The 21,818-nt window shown below is 42.1% G+C and overlaps 1 protein-coding gene across 2 annotated transcripts in view; it reads right to left on the reverse strand.

Annotated features, from left to right (window-relative positions):
- Stxbp3 (syntaxin binding protein 3) overlaps positions 1-21,818 on the reverse strand; it is a 51,600-nt gene that overhangs the window by 26,489 nt on the left and 3,293 nt on the right. For both annotated transcript variants that reach the window (XM_005367905.3, XM_026789647.1), the window contains exons 2-7: positions 11,359-11,408; positions 10,797-10,878; positions 9,619-9,695; positions 5,459-5,537; positions 4,763-4,863; positions 511-665 (exon numbers count right to left, since the gene is read on the reverse strand). In XM_005367905.3, the coding sequence (XP_005367962.1) occupies positions 511-665; positions 4,763-4,863; positions 5,459-5,537; positions 9,619-9,695; positions 10,797-10,878; positions 11,359-11,408 (544 nt within the window). The remainder of the gene's footprint in view (positions 1-510; positions 666-4,762; positions 4,864-5,458; positions 5,538-9,618; positions 9,696-10,796; positions 10,879-11,358; positions 11,409-21,818) is intronic.

Below are 21,818 nucleotides of genomic sequence, written 5' to 3' on the forward strand. Positions count from 1 at the left end.
AAAAAAAAAACCAAAAAAAAAAAAAAAAAGACTAAAGATATTGTTTTTATAAAGAAAAAAGTAAATAAAGGTATGTAGTATGAAAGTTTTAAAAAAATTCGCCTTAAAAAAAAAATCTAAAATTTATTTAAAATGCCCACTGGGATCAAATACTACAAATGCTTAGGTACTGTAACAAGTGTTCAGATAACACAGCCATTTAAATCTGGTGTAAATGTAATGATAGATTATTAAATGCCAAGATTACAGCCAATAAAACAACCCTTGAAGCATTCCTTAAACTGATCAAACAAACAAAGCTTTCTATAAGTAAACGAAAGCAAACTTCAGTTCTGAGGTTCCACTACAGAGGCTGTTACTCTGCAATCTGAAGCCTAAACTCTCGATTTTCTTTATGCAGAGCCTGGAGACCATACAAGGGAGCTCTACTCTGCAAAGCGATACAAAAAACAGAGCTACAGTGCTTTAGGCCTCATCACAAACGAACAACACGCACACTCCGCGCCTTACCTCTTATACCTCACTCCAGGGTTCTCATCCAGAGTGGCACACACTGTCACTATCTGCTCAGCCATCGCCTCCATGACCGCTTCCTTCCTGCTGGCATTACTAGGGTCTGGACTGTAACAGTAATAGAACGCGTCTGGTACATAAAGAGTATAAACCTAAGGGAGGTCAGAAAAAGTTAGACTGTCAATCTAGAGCCTTGACCCTACAGATTCCAAAGAAACCAGAGCTGTGGCTGGGATGGGAGGATGAGCGTTCGCAGGCTGACTCCTGACGGCTGTCTATCTTACTCAGCTCTACCCTTCACCTCTACCCATTTGCCCCGGTTTACTCTGCCTCACGCCTTCAAGTCTTGTTTCAAACACAGATTGTACTGACTGCGCTTTACAACCTGTGCAACAGAAAAAGGAGTCTGAAGTAGGAAGTATCAAACTGAAAATACCTAATGCCTGGCAGAAAGAAAATTAAGAAATCTTAACCTAGTTCAGAACAATCCAGAAACTTCTTTAATTGTTTAGCTTAGAATCACATCCTTAAAAGATTTTCTTCCCCAAATCATAAGTCACTGTGAAAGATAAGACTTAACATAAATACAATGAAATCTCAGATGCACTGATTCATTCAGCTATGAAAGAACCAGGCTAGCAGTCCATTAGAGCGTTATTTGAAGGATGGGCAGAGAGGAGTTGAGAGTTCAGTAACCTAAGTTTGGGGTTTTCAAAAATAGTGACAGTAATCCCTCTCACTTAGATAAGGCATTGGGAGTAGGAACGGATAGGAAATGGATAGGTTATGTAACAAGTTATGAATAAACTTCCTTGCTTTTCCTTTCAAAGTCGTTTACTCTCTGAACAACCAACAACCAACAGCAGCAGCCTGACCACAGACTGAAGTTCAGCTGTGCCCACCCAGGGTCTCTGCTCTCAAAGGCTCAGCTGCTGTGTTAACTATCAACCAAAAAGCACTCTGCACATGAACTGTCACCGCACAGCGCACCCTCCCACTGGAGCAGGTAGTGGTACTTGTTAGAAATGTTACTATCCCCACGGCAGCTGCTCCCAACCTTTGTCATGGGGTTGAATGACCCTTCCACAAGGGTTGCCTATGACCACTGGAAAACACAGGTATTTAGATTACTTTTCATTACAGTAACAAAATTACATTTATGTGGCAAAAATAATGTTGTGGTTGTAGTTACCACAACGAAAGCTGTATTAAAGGTTGAAGCATTAGGGAGATTGAGAACACTGCCCTATAAAAACGTATTTCCCACCCACTGATGTCTTGACTGTGGAATGTTAGTACAACAGACACGTATCATGCAAGAAGCTCTAAGAACCACTAGTGTGTGTGTGTGTGTGTGTGTGTGTGTGTGTGTGTGTGTGTGTACATGAGTGTGATGGGGTAGGGAGGGTTAAACGCTTGTCTGGCATGTTCAAGGCCCTTGACTCGATCCCCAACACCTACCAAAACCAAACAAATCCCCAACAACAAAAATGACCATCAAGAGTAACAAAAGGAATTGTTTGGCTCCAACAGTTTTTGTTTGTTTGTTTGTTTGTTTGTTTGTTTCGAGACAGGGTTTCTCTGTAGCTTTGGAGCCTGTCCTGAAACTAGCTCTTGCAGACCAGGCTGGCCTCGAACTTACAGAGATCTGCCTGCCTCTGCCTCCCGAGTGCTGGAATTAAAAGTGTGCGCTACCACTGCCCGGCGGCTCCAACATTTTTTTCTTTTCCTGGTTATATCTCCATTGTTTTCTTCAGCTTAGGTCCCAGAATACCGAAGATGTTAAATAAAACCCCAGCCAATCACAATGACTTCACAGTGACATCCAAGACTCCACTTTTCCTTAAAGACTTGAGGATTGGGCCAAAGCTTCCTCATCCATACTATCTTGAGGATGCTGTAGCCTCCTGCAGTCTACACTCGTGACAGCTTATGGAAAGATCACACTCCTTGTGACCCAGATTCCTGCTGTCCCCACCTATTTCTGCTTCTGCATTTTTACATTCAGGTCATTCTTACCCCCTAAAATGTGCCTCTTAATTGCTACCATGAAAAACTGTATTCATTTTTCAAATGTTTCCCTAGTCTCCTAGTAAACACTCCTTTTGTGGCTGACTGTAACATGTGTCCTCCCTTACTTTACAGTGACGACTCCAGTCAGTTAGACAAGCCTATCCAAGACATTTTCAGCTTCCCACATGCTTAGCGTAGTCACAGGACTAAATTTTAGTGAATACAGTATAAATGAAGGTTCTTATTTTATACTGCCTCTCTACTTATTATATACCCTCTGTTATCCTGCTACCCCAAATAAGAATATAATAATTTTATAGTCATCTGGCTCATGAAGGGAATATCTAAGAGAATAGGTTCCTGACAATTCTGTAGACTGTGTAAGTGTTATAAAGCCCATTTCCTGACTTTTTAAACAGAAATAAGTACATTTTCACACTGTTTTGGCCACTGAAAGCTTGTATTTTCGTACTTTACTCAGTTGAACCTAACCCTAACTGATACAGCCTTGGAATACTCTGTATCTGTCATTGTTCTCGAATGAGACTAAACTAGCTATTATGGTCATCACTCCACACAACTGCCTTGAATGTAGCCATCTCTAGTTGAGACAGTCTCACTTGTGGACCAGGCTAGCCTTGGGATCCTATTGCCTTTGCCTCCCTAGTGCTGGTATCTGAGGCATGCGCTATGACACCTGCCTGAAATAACATTATGATTACATCTCAGATGAGCCTCTGCTCCTAGCTTAGAGCATGTAGCAGTACGTCACATGTATTTCCAATATGATTTTAGTCTCATCACAATTTTTCCATAGCAATTAAACTTATTAGGTAAAGCCAGGCATGGTACTGGGCATTTCTAATCCTACTACTTATTAGGTATAATCAGACACTACCTCAAAATAATTTTTGTAAGTAAATTCTCATAAGATGTATATCAAGGAAGTAAATTAGGAGGGGACCTTAACGATCATATTTCACAGACTGGTAGTAAACTCCCTCAGGAGACTTCTTTCTATACACTGATATTTTCTGCTATAAGCCATCAACTTAAGTTGCTATAAAATTCCTTCCTACAAACACAGCAACCATAGGATTTGAAAGAATTCTGGGGCTAAAACTATTTATTATCTTTTGTGAAGTAATGATCTGGAAATACCCACAGCATTTTCTAGACTACTGTTTATAGCACACATGACTTCAGGAAGCCTAGTTTCATCCTACACTAAAGTTACATATTGGAGTAAAGGATGAATTTTAAGAAAACTTAATCGAGTCTTAAAATCTTACACTACGGACTACAGTGTTTGCCAGACTAGCAAAGCTGAAAAAAGGAACGCTGTTATCTAGGATCTTTCTAGTCCCAAATATTGACCTGGTAGTTCCAAAGATCTCCAAATATTCCTCTAGATAATCTAAAATCTAAACAGAAAACTGAGTACAACAACTGTCTATTCACTGGCTGTGGAACTTGGGGTAAGTTTTTAACCTCTTAAATTTCCAGCCTTTAAAATGGGTATAGAAAGCCAGGCATGGCAGTACATGCCTTTAATCCCAGCACTCAGGAGGCAGAGGTAAGTGACTCTGAGTTCCTGGCTATCCTGGTCAGGACAGCTTCAGCTACATAGTGAGGCCTTGCCTTAAAAAAACGAAAAAACAAAAACAAAAAACAACAAAAAAACAAAAAAACACGAGATAAAACATGGGAATAGAAGTATCTACAGAACTAGTGAAAAGCTGAAATTACTAAATTTATGTAAAGCAACCAAGAAAATGATCTGACAGAGTAAATACTCTATTGGTGACTACTATTCTCATCACTACCAACATTAACCAAGCTCGTTAACTGTGTCAAATATAAAACAAATAAACAGTCTTTATTTCACAGTTAGATGTATCAAATATTTATTTAAAACTTTTATTTAAATATCATAAAGGATTACAAAAGCTAAAGAAAGATCTCTGAATTTCATAATCTAATGACTGGGGATGAAACTTAACAGACATGGCATGTGAGACCAGATAAGAAATTTAAGCCCCTCTTTTCATTATTAATGTTGTATTCCAGTTTTTGTTCATATTTCTTCATTTATTTGTAGGTTAGGCACAACATTTACCAACACCAAATAAATACATCAAACATTCTCAGATCACAATTTAGCAACAAGCTTATAATAAAACTAATTCTGAAAATCTATTATGAGCAAAAATTAAAAAATAAAAATTACCAGTACCTGAGACTCATGTGGAATAAAGGAAATGTTTATTTCTTTACATCTTCTTATTGACTTGGAGCAAGATGCCTTAATCTTGTTAAAGAGGCTGTCAGGGCAAACTGGGGGGGAAGCACAAGTCCATAAACATTTTGAATAAATCATCCTAACATGCAATCATATTCTTATGCATAGCAGCTGGATTTTATAGAGCAGACTACCCCACAGACAGACAGTCAATACAAGGCACAACACAGACGGGGAGTAACAGGCTTCTTTTGTTGTTGTTTTTCAAGACAGGGTTTCTCTGTGTAACCCTGGCTGTCCTAGAACTTGCTCTGAAGACCAGGCTGGCTTCAAACTCAGAGATCCTCCTACCCCTGCTTCCCAAGTGTTGGGATTAAAGGCATGTGCCAGCACCACCCGGCTTCAGACTTCTTGTTTACATACAGTTACATAACAGAACATATAAAACATAAATGTCTCGGGACTTCTGTCCTCTCTTCCACTTTTCAGGTATATATATAAATGGGAAAAATATGGTAGATTTTTTTCTCCCATAAAATATGCCAAACAAATATTTTCTTTGGTACCTTCCAACAGGCTGCTGTCTGCTAATTGGAATTATGGTTAAGATTCCTAACGCTCATACACGGTAACTAAAAAGCAGAGACTCTAAGGCCAACAGGACGTTGAACGACGAGGTAAGGCACTTACAGTCAGTGAAGTACAGATACGCGGCTTTATATTTGTTCTCAGACTTACTTCCAAAATCTCGCAAGAAACAATCTACAGACTTAAAAAGAAGTGAGATGTTAACACATATTTTATTAAATACTGATTTCAATATGCTAGCTTTGAAGTAACCAAGTTTATTGTATCTCAATAAAACAACCCCTTACTGGCTAAAAGTCTAACCTACGAACGGATCTTTAAAGCTAACCACTTCTCCAGTCAGCGTCAGCTAAGACCACAGAATAAGGTCACACGCGAGAAGGAAACATGAATACATGGATGGTGTTATGGGCAAAGAGGCTGTCTAGGACACAGACAACAGATGGTAAGACTATTGGATGCCAACAGATCAAGGAACTGAGAAGCCAAGGAACTGGCAGTACCATCTGACAATGAGATCACCAAGACTAATTACTGAGGAAGTGTTGAAAAACTCAAACTGCTGGGACTGCGAGTGTGGTGGGCACCTCAGGGAGGAGGGAACAGGTGATGCCATGTGACAGACTGAGAAAGAGAGCTAGGCGGGGCTGGAGAGACTGCTTTTGTAGAGCACCTGAGTAGAGCTCCCAGCGGTCCTCAGCCTCAGTGCCAGGGTATTTGATGCCTTTTTCTGGATCTGCAGGCACCCATGAACACATGTGGTATGCAGACATACATACAGGCAAAAGATACATGCATATAAAATAAAAGTAAATTTAAAAGATATATTTATTTTATATCCTGAAGGCAGTTTCTCATCCCTCCCCGCCACCTCCCACCCCCAACCCACTTCTCCTTCCTTTCTGTTCAGAAAAGGTCAGGCCTCGCATGGGTATCAACAAAACATGGCAAAACAAATTGCAGTAAGACTAAGCACCTCCCCTTGTGTTAAGGCTGGGGAAGGTGACCCAGTATTAGTAGGGTCCCAAAATCCAGCAAAGGAGTCAGAGGAGGCAGAGGCAGGCGGATCTCTGTGAGTTCGAGGCCAGTCTGGTCTACAAGAGCTAGTTCCAGGACAGGAATCAAAAAGCTACAGAGAAACCCTGTCTCGAAAATTTAAAAAAAAAAAAAAAAAAATGGGGGCTGGAGAGATGGCTCAGTGGTTAAGAGCATTGCCTGCTCTTCCAAAGGTCCTGAGTTCAATTCCCAGCAACCACATGGTGGCTCACAACCATCTGTAAAGAGGTCTGGCGCCCTCTTCTGGCCTTCAGGCATACAGACAAAATATTGTATACATAATAAATAAATCAATATTTAAAAAAAATGTTAATGATTTGAATGGGAAAATGAAAACAAGTTAATCTGACCCTTCTTTTCTTGCAAAACTCCATCTCTGTAACACTCCACAGGTGTAAGTCTCTAATGACTAACTTTTCCTTTTGCCTTACAGGTATCCATTTTGATCTTAGAGACCACTAATTCAAATTTCTGGAGAGAACCCTTTCCTTCCATCAGCTGTTTAAACACCTGTGTGGGTCTCTCCACGCTGTGCTACTTTTCTGCTCACGACAGCAAACTCTTCAAGCACTGATGTCCCTAGCTGGATGTTCTCTTCATCTCGCTCAGCTGGACCTCAGGTATGTGGCTGGATGCTTTCCTTTATCAGTCACACAGGAACTAGGCTCAACTCTGGGACAATCCTAAATACAGCCACTTCCATAGGAGCACGAAGGCAAAGAAGTTTTCCTTCCCAAGGGCAAACCACCTAAGCCAAGTACACAAACTACTAAGGCCCTCCTAACACCAGCTGACCTCCCTTAGCCTCTTCTCCAGCCAACCTCCTGGAATCTGTCTATGATTCTCATCTGGGAACCCTGACCCTGGTCTCCGGCTCTCCCAGCCCCGGGAAGCAAATTTCACAATCTTCACAGTGCTCCCAAAGACTCCAAAGCCTCACTTACCTGCCCAGAGGCCTATAAGGCTTGCAGGCCACCCACTCAAGGTGAGAAGCGATGCTGAGTTGGTTGTGGGTAGTACTAGGGCCATGTCAGGTACTGCCTTCTCTAAATTGCTACTTTACTGAATATGTAATTGTACATTCTTTTGTGACTGAACATTAAAAATGAATTTCCAAGTAATTAAATATAAATCTTATTTTTAATGACCACATGGTCTTTTATACTACAATTTATCAATCACCAGAATTTAATCAATTTATTTCTATCATCTTAATTAAATGATTACATTTATTTCTTACTGAATATTTAAAAAATATTTTTAAAAACTTCTTGAAAATGGCAAACCCAGTTTCTTATACAGATAGTCTTACTTTCAGTATAAGTGTACATGTTAAGAGCTGGGCAGTGGTGGTGCACGTCATTAATCCCAGCACTCAGGAGGCAGAGGCAGGCGGATTTCTGGGAGTTCGAGTCCAGCCTGGCCTACAAGAGCTAGTTCCAGGACAGGTTCCAAAGCTACAGAGGAAACCTTGTTTCGAAAAACCGAAAGAATATATGTTGTTTTGCTTCATTTACCGTAGATAGCTAGAATAACTAAGGGTGAGAGAGAGAGCGCAGGAGCACACACACAATCCTTTTGACGATTTGTTAGGTGCTATATAGACCAGGTAGGCCTCAAATTCAGAGATCCATCTCCTCCTGCATTCCAAGATCTGGAATTAAAGGCATGAGCCACACGCTCCGCTAAACATGGTGTTTTTAGGTTGCGTTTTTTTTTCCAGTCATAATTTTTTTCTTGTTGTACTATATTACTTCATGGATAAACGATAAAATATCATTTTAAAACCCACTGTGGGCCGGGCGATGGTGGCGCACGCCTTTAATCCCAGCACTCGGGAGGCAGAGGCAGGCGGATCTCTGTGAGTTCGAGACCAGCCTGGTCTACAGAGCTAGTTCCAGGACAGGCTCCAAAGCCACAGAGAAACCCTGTCTCGAAAAACCAAAAAAAAAAAAAAAAACCACTGTGTTCCTAGCAGCCAATATGCAGGTTATTTTTTGTGTACTGTTTTTCTGTTTGCTCACTTCTCTAATATCTAAGAGTTAGAAGTGGGGTGAAAAAAAGGTGCTGGAAAAACGCCTTCTCAGACATTACAAAGAGCTGGGCGCGGTGGCTTATGCCTGTAATCCTAGCATTTAGGAAGCTGAACCAGGAGTCTATGAGTTTGAGACCAGCCTGAAGTCTCTTTAAATAGTGACTTCCAGGCCGGTCTAAAACACATAGTGAGAACTTGTCTCAAAACAAAACAAAACCAAGACGATATTGCATGGAAAAAAAACATGAATTCAATTCTATATTTCAAGTTTGGCTCAAGAAGCAAGTCAAGTCATATTTGTCAAAAGAAAAACTGAAGAAATTTCTTTGACATAAAACACACATAGATCTCTATATAAACATGTATACTACAGGAAAATCAGTAAGATAAAGACATTGCTCAAGGATGGGGAGGTGGCTCAAGAGGCTAAGAGTGCTTACAGTTCTTCATGAGGACCCAGCACCACAGGGGAGGGGAGGGGCTTACAATGGCCTGTAACTCCAGTTCCAGGGATCTGGTGCCTTTTTCTGGCTTTCATGGGCACCAAGCACATGCATGATGCACATATGCACATGTAGGCAAAACACTCACACACATAAAATATAGACAAATACGTCTTTTTAAAATTATCTTTTAAAAGACTTATTTGTCTACATTTCCATCTCTTCCAAAATTAAGGGTCAATAAGGAGCTATGTGAATCTCAAATGCTGTAAAGAAACTACCATTTTATAGCATTAATTCTGCTTTTATATATGATAGGAGAAAGGAAATCTTTCCTTATACATTTCTACTAGGAGGAATACAAATAAAACATAATACAGAAAAACTTTCATAAATAAAGCAGTTAATAGAAAGAATCTTCTAATACGGCATATTTACTACTTAGTGAAGAAACTGATCATTGTTTGAGTGTTACTATTAAGGGCTGGGGGCTGGAAGCTGCTTAGCAGTGACGCTCGCCTGAAGTTCCCGTTACAGGGGATCTAATATTCCCTTCCGGCCTCCGTGGGTACCTGCACACGTGTGCACAAGTAAGAAAGCAGAAACACTACCATACATACAAAATAAAAATCAATTAACAAAGTTTTAAGTTCTGGGTTTACAGTGTCTTGCACGTGTGAAAGCACACCCCAGCCCCAAACCTCACTCTCAGGACTGAAAATACTCACTTTTGATGTCGGAGAGATAAAATAAAGAGCTTTCATTTGTCTGACAGGTTCACGATTCTTATAAATATTCTCTACAACTGATAACAACAAAAAAAGTCATTTGATAGAACCAAAGTTTAAAATATTTTAAAATAAACTTCATTGTATTTTACATTTATAATAATAATAAAGAAACACATTTTTATATATTGGACCTTTTTCCATGAATAAATCCTTTAAAAAAAATAAAAGGTATCTTCTTTTCTTTGAGACTGTCTGTGGCATTGTGTCAGCACCGAGGGACAGAGTAGACCTTTTACAGGTGGGCACCAGAGTACTGAACAAGCATCAGTGTGCCAGAAGAAACAAGAAATGCATCAAAAAGTAAAATAAATTCTTGTCTCAGTGTGGTGGCTCAGAAGTAAAGGAACCTACTGCTAAGGCTGATGTCCTAAATTGGTCCCCAGGATCCTCTCCCACAGGAGACAGGAAGAACTGACACCAGCAGGTGGTCTTGTGACCCCTCCCCCTTCTGTCTCTCTCTCTCTCTCTCTCTCTCTCTCTCTCTCTCTCTCTCTCTCTCTCTCTCTCCAATAACATTGGATGGACAATAAGGAACAACGGTCTATAAAAGAATCAAAGCCCCCACAGTGCAGTTAGCTCTGCAGTTCCATAGTACTCTATGTATTTATCAATGGGTTTCACTCTAGTTTCTACCAGAGCAGCCTCTAGGAATTTAAACAAGTTACACGGCTTCATTAATTCTCAGGGCCAGTGAGATGACTCAGCAAGTAAAGGCACCTACTGCCAAGTCTGACTGATGTCCTAAGTTCAGTCCCCAGAACTCCACGGTCGACAGAAAGAACTGACTCTTGAAGGTTGTCCTGTGACCACCGCATGTACGACAAAATGTGATGAAATTTAAAAGTAAATATTTTTATTTCTTTTAAAAACATGCTAGTGTAATAGCAAATGCAAATTGAATATGCAACAGGTAACCAATCACTTTATTCATAAATATCAAAACATAAATATTATACATTCAGGATTTCTGAGGAATACTGGACCGACCTCCACATCTCACAACTGAGGGCCGACATGTCTGCTATGGCTAGAGCTCTAAGAACGGAAACATACCATCCGCGGAAGGAGTATCACTAGCCCAAAGCCAAAGTCTTCAGGAGCAGGGCAGCACTTACCAGTTACCCCCTCTTCTAGAAGGTCTGTCATCTTGCAGCACGACGACAGAAGCTTGGTGGTAAACTCGTCTAAGAGCATTATCTTAAAACAAAGCAAGAGAGAGCATAAGCAGCTGCTGTCAAGAATAACAATTAACAAACAGGATTTTCGTAATTCCTCTTCAGCTGCATAATTTGGTGGTTTACTTTCTCAATACACATACATGTAAATATTACATACAAGTAAGGAAATAGAAATATTTCTATTTCGAAGCATCACTTGTTCATTTTAAATATATCTAATATTAACATCAAATTTTCCAAAAATGTAATTGTCATTTACAGAATTATTGCCAAGAAGTACTGCTCAGACATTTAATATCTGCATAATACAATGTGTCACCACCATCCCCAGCCTCTGGACAAGGACACAGGGAAATGTTAGGCGACTTGTCCAAGGTGCCACAGCTTGGAGGCAATGAAGTTTGAAAGCGACATTCTAGGCCTGTGACCTTACGGAAACACCCTAAGTGCAATATTCCGAAGCCCGCCCTCCACAGAAGAGCAAATTACACACTCCTACCTTCCATTCGCCTTCTTTCCGGCAGTCATCGAACACTGCTGTTTTTATCTCTGTTAAGACAAAAAAAAAGGGTTAGAAATCTATAGCAACAATTAGAATGTAGGACTGTGTTAAAGGTTCAAAACGGCCGAGAACAACTGCAACCTGGGATGTGTGGAGGAGCTACATAAACACTGCAGAGTAAGCTCTAAGTAAAAATACCACAATTCAACACCTAACCTGCAGATTTAAACTGTGATAGATTCTCAAACATGTGCATGAACATGTCCAGAAAATAGTTCTGAAATTATTATCTGACTTAGGTTTTCCTTCTTTCTTAAATCTTAAGAAAAAAAAAATAACCCATAGGAAGATCCTTCACTGGCTCAAGGCAAATCTGCATACGTGTTTTTCATCCTCATTTACTTTCCTGTTGAAGAATACATGCAGCTGGGGCTGGGAAAATAGCTCGGTGGTTAAGAACACCTGGATGCTGAGGACCTGGGTGAGGTTGCAGCATCCGTATCAGAAAGCTCATCATCACCTGTAACTTCAGTTTCAAGGCATCTGACATCTTTCAAGGACAATCTTGAACCAATTCCCCTCCAGTCTCTACCTCCCAAATGTTTGGATTATAGGCACACACCACCATGCATTTTTTTTTCTTTTTTTAATTTTTTTTATTGATATTTATTGAGCTCTACATTTTTCTCTGCTCCCCTCCCTGCCTCTCCCCTCCCCACTTCAACTCTCCCCCAAGGTCCCTATGCTCCCAATTTACTCAGGAGATCTTGTCTTTTTATACTTTCTACTTCCCATGTAGATTATATCTATGTAAGTCTCTCTTAGTCCGCATTGTTATCTAGGTTCTCTGGGATTGTGGTTTGTAGGCTGGCTTTCTTTGCTTTATGTTTAAAAACCACCTATGAGTGAGTATATGTGATAGTTGTCTTTCTGGGTCTGGGTTACCTCACTCAAAATAATGTTTTCTAGTTCCACCCATTTTCCTGCAAAATTCAAGCTGTCGTTATTTTTTTCTGCTGTGTAGTACTCCATTGTGCAAATGTACCACATTTTTCTTATCTATTCTTCAATCAAGGGACATTTAGGTTGTTTCCACGTTCTGGCTATGACAAACAAAGCTACTACGAACATTGTTGAGCAAATGTCCTTGTGGCACGATTGAGCATCCTTTGGATATATACCCAAAAGTGGTATTACTGGGTCTTGAGAAAGGTTGTTTTCTAATTTTATGGGAGATTGCCACACTGACATCCAAAGGGGCTGTACCAGTTTGCACTCCCACCAGCAATGCAGGAGTGTTCCCTTTACCCCACAACCTCTCCAGCATAAGTTGTCATCAGTGTTTTTAATCTTGGCGATTCTTACAGGTATAAGATGGAATCTCAGGCCGGGCGATGGTGGCGCACGCCTTTAATCCCAGCACTCGGGAGGCAGAGACAGGCGGATCACTGTGAGTTCGAGACCAGCCTGGTCTACAGAGCTAGTTCCAGGACAGGCTCCAAAGCCACAGAGAAGCCCTGTCTCGAAAAACAAAACAAAACAAAAAAAAAAAAAAAAGATGGAATCTCAGGGTTGTTTTGATTTGCATTTCTCTGTTTAGGTCTGTACTCCATTTTTTGATTGGATTATGTGTTCTTTTGGTGTCCAATTTCTTGAGTTCTTTGTATATTTTGGAGATCAGCCCTCTGTCTGATGTGGGGTTTGTGAAGATCTTTTCCCATTCTGTAGGCTGTTGATTTGTCTTGTTGACCGTGTCCTTTGCTTTTCAGTTTCAGGAGATCCCATTTATTAATTGTTTCTCTCAGTGTCTGTGCTGCTGGGGTTGTATTTAGGAAGTGGTCTCCTGTGTCAATGCGTTCAAGTGTACTTCCCACTTTCTCTTCTATAAGGTTCAGTGTGGCTGGCTTTATGTTGAGGTCTTTGATCCATTTGGACTTGAGTTTTGTGCATGGTGATAGATATGGGTCTATTTTCATTTTTCTACATGTTGATATCCAGTTATTCCAGCACCACTTGTTAGATATGTTTTCTTTTTTCCATTTGATATTTTTTGCTTCTTTATCAAATATCAGGTGTTTGAAGATGTACCACCATACATCTTAATTTGTTTAAACTTTCCTATTCTTTTAAAGATTTTTTTGTATATCAGCATTTGTTTTGCCTTCATCTACATCTGTGTGACACTGTTGAATCTCCTGGAAGGGAGTTACAGACAGCAGTGAGCTGCTGTGTGGGTGCTGGGAATCGAACCCGGTCCTCTGGAAGAGCAGTCAGGCTCTTCACCACTGAGCTATCTCTCCGAGTCCCTAAACTTTTCTATTTTTAAATTAAAATGTCTTCGGTAAATACTTTTTGGAAGTTTACCACCAAGTTTTTGACGCCATGTTTTTCTAAAGAAAGACAATTCTAACACTCTAATGAATAAGCATTACTGTGACATAATAAAAAAAAAAATATCTGGGGGGGGGCTGAGGAGATGAGTGGTTAAGAGCAAGTATTGCTCCTGTGAAGGACTAGAGTTTAGTTCCCAGCACCACACCGGGTGGCTCATATCCATCTGTAACTTGAGCCCTCCTCTACCCTCCACAGACAACTATGCTTCTGTATACATACCCATATAAACATACACATAATTAAAAGTAAAAATACATCTTTCAAAAAATATGTTCTTTCTAGTTCCTGTCATAAATCTAAAAATCCTTGAAACTTCTTATGTGACAGAGAATCTATGGCAGGCTGGAGACCTGACTCTTTTAGCTTCAGCAAGCAGCAAGCAGTCTTCACCAGAAGACCAAGCTATGACTTCTAAGGAGACAACAGGGGCAATGACCAGTGGCCACTGATTTCATCAGGAAGGCCTACACAACGAAAGTCCCATAACCCACCCACTTTCTGAGTCACTGAACGCAGTCATGTGTAGCAATGGAGACACGCCCGGCTCACAGGGAGGGAAGCCCCTTCTGGACCTCCACCTACAGACTTCAGCTGGCTGTAGATTTGTATGCTTTAGAAAAACAACAAAGAACAACCGAACAACAAAAAACCCTGGTAACAGGAAGTAGTCAGGAGTTAGAAGGCCCGAGTTACTGAACCTGAGAGGGAAGGCAGAGTCTAGGAAGCCCCAACTACACAACCAAGCCGGGCAGTGTGGGAAGCTGCTTGCTATTGTAATCTGAACTGGGGCAGTCTTATGGGTCTGAATCCTTAACCGTGCCAAAGCTGGCCCTAAGTAGAGTCAGAATTGCACTGAATGGCAGGATACCCCATCAGCATGTGAAGAGCTGGAGAACTAGTTAGTAAGAAGGAAAATAACATATTTGCTGTTAGAAGTGTTCCGAGAAAAAGCAGTATTCAAAAGTTGTGCTCTAGGACTGGAGAGATGGCTCAGAGGTTAAGGAGCATTGCCTACTCTTCCAAAGGTCCTGAGTTCAATTCCCAGCAACCACATGGTGGCTCACAACCATCTGTAATGGGGACTGGTGCCCTCTTCTGGGCTGCAGGCATACACACAGACAGAATATTGTAAACATAATAAAAAAAAAAAAAAAGTTGTGCTCTAGGGCTGGAGAGATGGCTTAGTGGGTAAAATTGCTTGTCCAGCAAGCCGGACCACCTGAGCTTGACCCCAGACTCCATGACAGAATGAGAGAACCAACTCCTTTAAGTTATCCTCCGACTTCCACTGGCACACTGCGGCCTGTGCGAGCCCGCACTACCTTACACACACCCCACATGGATTTTACAACCTTTGATCCGATTTTGTAATCAGGAAGATTTTTGAAGGGTTAAGAAACATCACCCAAAAGTTGAGTGTGGAGGCATGGTACCCAAATCCCCAGTAACAGGAGAACAAAGGCAGAAGAAATCAAGATTATTGCCAGCTACATAGAGGTGGAGGCCAGCTGGGCTCCACAAAATCCATCTCAAACCAAACCCAAACAAAGCAAAACCAGTGGAGGCCAAGGAGTGTGGGCTGTGCAGGCACAAGGAACGGACCCTGACTCCAAGCATTCATGTGGGAAGTCAGCTGTGCACAAGCGTCTGCACCCAAGCTGGGAACGGGATGGGGAGCGGGCGAAGGCGGCTCCCGGAACTCACTGGCCAGCCAAGATGAACGATGAGCTCCAGGTTCAGGGAGAGAGACTAAGGTGGAGAGCCACAGAGGAGCACACCTACTGCCAACCTCTGGGCTCTATCTATCACACACCAGCCCCCACCCCCAAAAAAAGATAGAAAGATCTAGGTAAATTATGTTATGGGGGAATAACAATAAAAAACTCTGAAGTATTTAACTGTAATTAAACCAGAAAACAAGAGTTTCTATGGCACACACCAGGCAAACATGAAGGCTGTTTTAAGGCAAAGCTCAGACACTGAGACTCCTTCACTGCATATACCGCAAGCTGAGCATGGAAGACAATGCAGGTCCCGACAGTTATACTACTCTCTAAGAAACAAATGCTGCTGGAGCAGGGGGCACGTCACTAGCTTCCGGACTTTATTCCTGTTCTGCCCTCCCCAGACGACAGGAGCTAGGACATAAGACCAGGAGCCCTGGAAACAGAGCTAGCAGTAGCCAGGCACAGTGGTTCGTACTTGGAAAATTCTGGCACCAGGGAGGATGAGCAGGGCTGCTGTGAGCTCCAAGTCTTCCTGTGCTAGAGTAAACCTGACTTTTAAAAAAAAAAATCATGAGATATAAAATAACACAAAAGAGAGAGCTGGAATATGGCTCAGTGGCAGAAGACAAGCATCTGTGAAGCTTGGGTTCCATCCTTAGGGCCACCAAAACAAGAGAAACAGAGAACAAATTTAAAGCTTAAAAGTGGGGGGGGGGGTACAAAATATCCTATGAATTCCTTTTCCCTACCTTATTAATTCTTATATTAAATACTTTTGATTATGTCAGGTTAAGTAAATTACAATTAATTTCATCTATTTCTATTATTTTTTAATGTGGCTACCACAAAACTTTAAGCTACATCACCTAGCTCACATTATAGTTTCACTGTGTAGAAAGCACAGCCCGAGATGCTATAGACAGCTCCACGGTCAGTGTCGTGAGCTGTGGACGGAGAGAATGGGAGCACGGATAAGAAGTGGCAGGTCCCAGGTAACAGACGCTGAGAGCAAAGGCTAAGGAACCCCTCAGCGGCTAGTACTACAAAACTTAAAGTACTGCCTTCATACGAGAAAACAGTGAAAAGCATCCCATCTTTCCTTCAGCGACTAACCGTGGCCCCGAGACTGATGCTCGTGCTCTGCCTGGTCCATACTCACCCCCAGAGACTGTGCTCACTGCTGAAGTTTCAGCATCAGTCAGCCCATCAGTTCTCAACCACTTTCCTGGACTTCATTCAATCACACACAATAGGTTTAAGCACTTACACACACAAGGAGACAGCCTTCCACGAGAACTGCTCTAGACTTCATGACTGTTGTTTTATTGACATTTTCTTAGTCACAGCCTTCGGTTATTTTCTCCTCCTCCACATTCAATCAGCAGGAATTATGGCTTGTCCTCTGGCCACTGGCCACTGCCATCAGCACCACCCTGACTTCAAACACCTTCACTGAGCTGGGGCAATAGTCTCCTAGCTGGCTTGGCTGTTTTCTCCCTCTAATCCCTTTGTCTTCCTTTTTCACACTCCTGCTAGTCACCTTCCTGACACATAACCCACGGTTATAACAATATCTACCCCGAAAAGTCCTGAAACACTCACCTGCCCACTGAGGAAAATCTAAACCCTACATTCAAGACAATCCACTTCCTGGCTTCTATCTACCCTCTAGGCTCAGCCTCCATTAGCCCAGCCACTATCCCAACAGTGACCCACGAAAACCAAGTCCCACCTGCTCTCTCTTGGGTCCTCTAGGTACAAAGGAAATCTGTGCACAACTGTAGTGCAAAGGGCAAAGGCGGCCACAGTGAAGGCAGAATGCAAGAACTAGTTAGAAACACAAGCAATGCTTGCATACGACCTTAAGGCACAAAGGAGTTTCTGAGAACATGATAACAATGTATTAGAAACAGGAAATAACCTATGGATAGCTAGAATTTTAAAAGAATGACATTTAAAACCTAAGCAATGCGGAAATCATAAACAAGGGAATAAGAATGAAAAAACGTGCCCCTTCTAAAAGATCTCTATTTCAGCTGGGAAGAGGTAACTAGTTTCTAATTGTTCTGCTCATCGTAACCCGCGGTTTCAGACCACTTGGGCTGTGACCCGAGCCCTGATCTCTAGTCCAGCTCCTGTATCTAAGATCTGCAGACCTTTACATCTGCAAAGCCTACCAGAGGCCTAACCCAGCATGGAAAATCACTGTACTGTAACTCAGAACTGTGTTTCCCCCACAAACTCACCCCTTCCTTCTCCTCATCAGTACACAGCATCACTACCTAGTCTCCTGGCCCGGAATGTCAGTTAGATGACTCTAGCTCCTAGCTCACCACTATTCTCATCCATCTTCTTCACCAGCTTTTCACAATTCCAACCTTCTCTCCAACAACACGGCCTAACCACAGCCCTACCGGATCCTACTCTGATTAACTTCTCAAATGCATATCCCCTCTCCTTTTATAACTTTGTCCTGGCTTGAAAATCAAATTATCACAAAAAAGATTTGGCATATACATATTATTCTGTTATTATCCTCTCTGCTAAAGATGCATCATGAATAGTTGTCATATAAATAATGAACAAAGATAACTTATTCTTTTTCTAACATCAGTAACTTTTTTTTTTTTTTTTCGAGACAGGGTTTCTCTGTGGTTTTGGAGCCTGTCCTGGAACTAGCTCTTGTAGACCAGGCTGGTCTCGAACTCATAGAGATCCGCCTGCCTCTGCCTCCCGAGTGCTGGGATTAAAGGCGTGCGCCACCACCGCCCGGCATCAGTAACTTTTTAAGTGACTAAAAAGAATACTGACATATCTTACTTATTCTCTTATGCACCAGGTTGCTATATTTTCCCACTTTTTTTGGTACTATGCTATTGCCTTAGGATCTTTAAATGGGGCTAGTGAGATGCCTCAGCGGTTAAGAATGCTTACTGCTCTTTGAGGACCCATGTTCAGTAGTTCCTGGCACCTACCTGGAGGTTTATAACATCTGTAACTCCAGTTCCAGGGAACCCAGCACCTTCTTCTCAGCTCCGCAGGCACCGGGCAAACACGCAGTGCACTTACATGTATGCAGGAAAACACACACATACTTAAGAGCACCGGCTGCTCTTCCAGAGGTCCTGAGTTCAGTTCCCAGCAACCACATGGTGGCTCACAACCATCTGTACTGAGATCTGGCGCCCTCTGGCATGTGGACATACATGGAGGTAGAATATTGTATACATAATAAATAAATAAATCTTTAAAAAAATAAATGTTAAAAAAAGAACTCTAAGTATGGGTGAGTCAGATGCTCAGTGGGTAAGGACACCTGCTGTCACACCTGTGACCTGAGTGCAATCCCTGGGACCCACACGTCCGGCAGGGACCTCCACACATGTGCCACAGTGTGCACACAGGCGTACGTGCATGTACAGAATACATTTTAAAATCTAACTTAAAAATCCTTTGAGAAAAGAAATTTTAAGTCTGTGTGTATATTATTATCACTTTTACTATAAAAGGTTCATGGTGGGATTGCTGAAATCACACAGCACTGTCTTCTGTCTCACTAAACTGTCGCCAGCCGCTTTCTCAACAGGCTGTAATTAATCATGCCCCACCAGCAAGCTTTCCAAGTGCTACAAGACATCAATCACCTGATTCTGCCAGTGTGATGCGTTAAAGGGGGTATCTGGTCTTAATTTGGATTTCTCCAAGTCAAAAGCAGACTATGTCATCTGTAGGTTGCTTCTTTTTATTTCCTCTGCTCATTTTTCTATTGGACCATTATTTTATTCATCAATACAGTAAGTCTAGTTGATAATTTCTTCAACCTTTTATATTTAATTCAAAAAGTATATGAAACTAGAATCTATGAAAACAAAGACTACGGCAAGAACTAAATACAAAGGCAGGGCCCAGATGCAGCCCAGTGGCAGAGTCCTTGCTTGCCACATGCACACACACACTCTAATGCAATTTGAAGGATTCTCTCTTAAACATGAGTGTCAAGAGGAAAACAGACTATATTATAAATTACTGGATGATAACAAAAGTCAGAACAGTGTTCACTGGGGGGGAGGGGAGGGGCTACGTTCTCCTGAATGCTTAGAGACATTCTACAGATTGATTTAGGTGGGAGTTACATGAGCAAACTCTTACCTAACTGTACACTTAACATTAGTATAGCTTATTACACTTAATTAAAATTTAAGGGTCATTTCCCCTCAGAAATAGGAACAAGAAATGGTTTCCTTTTGGCATTAACAGACGGCAAAACGCCAGTGTCAGCTATTTGCCAAGAAGGGGAAATGTCATCTTCAGTGATTCTCCATTAACCAGAGCATACCTAAACCATTCAACAACTGGCTCCAACCTACCTTTTGTTCCACATGCCCCCAACCTTTGTAACAAATGCCTTGCACTGTGTGTGGTGTCCGGAAGAACTCATGTGGGTGTGTGCACACGTGCAAGGAGGCTGGAGGTCAGCAGAGCCTTCCTCTGTCACTCTCAGCCTAAACCTCTGACACAGGGTCTCTCACTGAACACGGTCATCAATACGACTAGACTAGCTGACGACACTGCCATGCCCGACTTTTACCTGAGTGTTGTGTGTTCAAACGCAGGTCCTCATGCTTGTGAGGTAGGCGCCTAGGAACCATCACCTCATGCCCTCATCTTTTTAAAGAGTTTTAAGGTAGTTCCTAAGGGCTGATTCTGTCTCGTGTTTTAGGTCCGAAAAATGTCACCTCGTCAGACCAACTTTTCCTGATGCACCTATTTCGTGCAGCCTCTCTCCCTGTGCGTCACAAACTGAGATAATCATGTTCACCCCGAGTTTTCCTCTTCATGTCCTGTTAATCCCCACCTTAACAAAAGCTTTAAGAGCACTGGGAACTTTCCCACAGGAATTCAATGCTGCATTAATGGGGTCTTTAAGGTAGGGAACAAGGGAAAATTTAAGGAAGTGTGTCATTTATTTAAAACAAAAATACACACTACCCACCACATTCTGCTGGGGATGTTAAAAACTTACAGGAGAGGCTGGTGAGCGGGTCAGAGGGCTATTAAAAACTTACAGCCTAGGCGGCTGGTAAAGGGCCTACCCAAAGCATGAGGACCTGAGTGCAGACCCACCGAGCACACACAAAAGTCAGGCATGGTGAGCACATCTTTAAGCTCAGTTCTGGAGAGGCAGAAACAGGATCCTCAGAGCTCACTGGTCAGCCTACCCGAGGAAGCTCCAGGTCCAGTGATGTGAGAGTGTCATATCAATCTGTTGATTTCATTGGTTAAGTAATAAACAAACTGCTTGGCCTCATAGCTTAGAACATAGGTGGGTGGAGTAAACAGAACAGAATGCTGGGAGAAAGAAGCTGAGTCAGGGAGTCGCCGTGATTCTCCCACTCCAGGCAGACGCAAGTTAAGATCATTCCTGGTAAGCCAGCTCGTGGGCTACAGCAGATTATTAGAAATGGGCTAGTCCAGGTGCGAGAGCTAGCCTAGAAGAGGTTAGATAGAAATGGGCCAAGCGATGTTTAAAAGAATACAGTTTCCGTGTAATTATTTTGGGTCATAAGCTAGCCGAGCAGGCGGCCGGGGTGCTGGGGACAAGCCCCGCCACTCCTATAACTACAGTCCAGTGAGACTTTGTCTCCTGGAGCATTAGATGGAGACATCTGACATTGACCTCTGGCCTCTGCAAGCATGCACATGGGCACTGGAATTTGCACATACACACACACACACACACACACACACACACACACACACACACGCACACACAAACTTAAAGGGCTGTAAGACAAAAAAAAAAAAGTGAATCTACCTTATGAAAGCTTTTCAAGAGACTCCTAACTGCAAATGGTAGCCCATGCCTGCAACCTCAGCATTCAGCAGGGAGGGCTACTGCGAATTCCAGGCCAGCCTGGGCTACAGAGAGAGACCTGTCTGGAAATAAAACAAAAGGAAAAGACAAAAAACAAAACAAAGTAAAACAGAAGGGGCTCCCCTTAGGCAGTTGTGGGAAGGGTAAACTAAATGCTAACGCAAAGAAAGGTGGGGGAAAATAAAAGCCACTAATGGAAGTAGAAGCCCCTCTGAAGTAAGACTTGGAGGCTAAAATGTGAGTAGGTAAATAAGAGAAAGCGAACAAAAGACAGAGGAGTGTGCCACCAAGATAAGACAGGAAGATAAAATAATGCAATGAGAAGAAACAGTATGGCCACGGGGGGAATCACTATTGTAACACAAGGGGGACTGGAGCTAGGGAAAAGTCTATAGGGGACTGGAGTTAGGGAAGAGTCTATGGGGGACTGGAGCTAGGGAAGAGTCTATAGGGACTGAGCT

The sequence above is a fragment of the Microtus ochrogaster genome, unplaced genomic scaffold, assembly GCF_000317375.1.
Source record: "Microtus ochrogaster isolate Prairie Vole_2 unplaced genomic scaffold, MicOch1.0 UNK25, whole genome shotgun sequence".
In the NCBI taxonomy this organism is placed as follows: Eukaryota; Metazoa; Chordata; class Mammalia; order Rodentia; family Cricetidae; genus Microtus; species Microtus ochrogaster.